The sequence below is a fragment of the Montipora capricornis genome, chromosome 4 (genome assembly GCF_036669925.1).
Source record: "Montipora capricornis isolate CH-2021 chromosome 4, ASM3666992v2, whole genome shotgun sequence".
NCBI lineage: Eukaryota > Metazoa > Cnidaria > Anthozoa > Scleractinia > Acroporidae > Montipora > Montipora capricornis.
Genome location: NC_090886.1, coordinates 27,770,606 through 27,771,281, shown reverse-complemented (window position 1 = coordinate 27,771,281; position 676 = coordinate 27,770,606). Strand labels below are relative to the sequence as shown.

Genomic DNA, 676 nt, shown 5'->3' with positions numbered 1-676 from the left:
TTTGACATTCCCAAATGCCACTCCCGGTTTTGGTTCCAGATTTACAACCCACGTAGCAATCTCCTGGCTAATCTGCCCCTCAGAAAACCACTTACGACTCCATTCCTTAACCACTTCAAAATGGTCAAGTGTTGGGTCGGAATCTATGCTGTCATAATGCAAATCATTATTAAGCTGCCCTAGTATCTTATTTTGGTATTCTTGTTGACTGAGGGCAACGAACCTAGAACCTTTATCTTGAATTCTTATAACATTTTCACTAGATTTAAGAGACCTTAAAGCTAACCCTTCTTCTCTCGTAAGATTGTCCTTGGTAGTTCTTAGATTAGCAGGCTTAAGGATGTCGTTCTTCACATTGTTGAAGAACACTTCTACCTCCGGGAAACTGGATTTTGGAGGCATCCATTAGGAAGCTGATGGAATCGCTGCTGTTTTTGTGATTTGCACTCATTGTAAATAGTTTTTTTAGTTTTTAATTTTTAACCTGAAGAAGGCCGAACGGCCGAAACGTCGCATTAAACTTCGTCCAGAACAGTCAAGAGTTTGTCTCTTCGTCGCTTTTCCTTACGTACACTTAACTACAAATTCGCGTCGAGACATTGTATCCTGTGGATCCTCTTACTGGGAGTTCATCGTTAGGTCAACCAACCGTACACTGCTTATATATATATATATA

At 40.2% G+C, this 676-nt stretch overlaps 1 protein-coding gene across 1 annotated transcript in view; it reads right to left on the bottom strand.

Moving 5' to 3' along the window:
- LOC138046437 (uncharacterized) overlaps positions 1–402 on the bottom strand; it is a 1,536-nt gene extending 1,134 nt beyond the window's left edge. The window contains exon 1 of the mRNA XM_068893074.1: positions 1–402. This exon is cut by the window's left edge and continues 1,134 nt beyond it. Coding sequence (XP_068749175.1) covers positions 1–402 — 402 coding nt within the window.
- Positions 403–676: the final 274 nt, after the last annotated feature.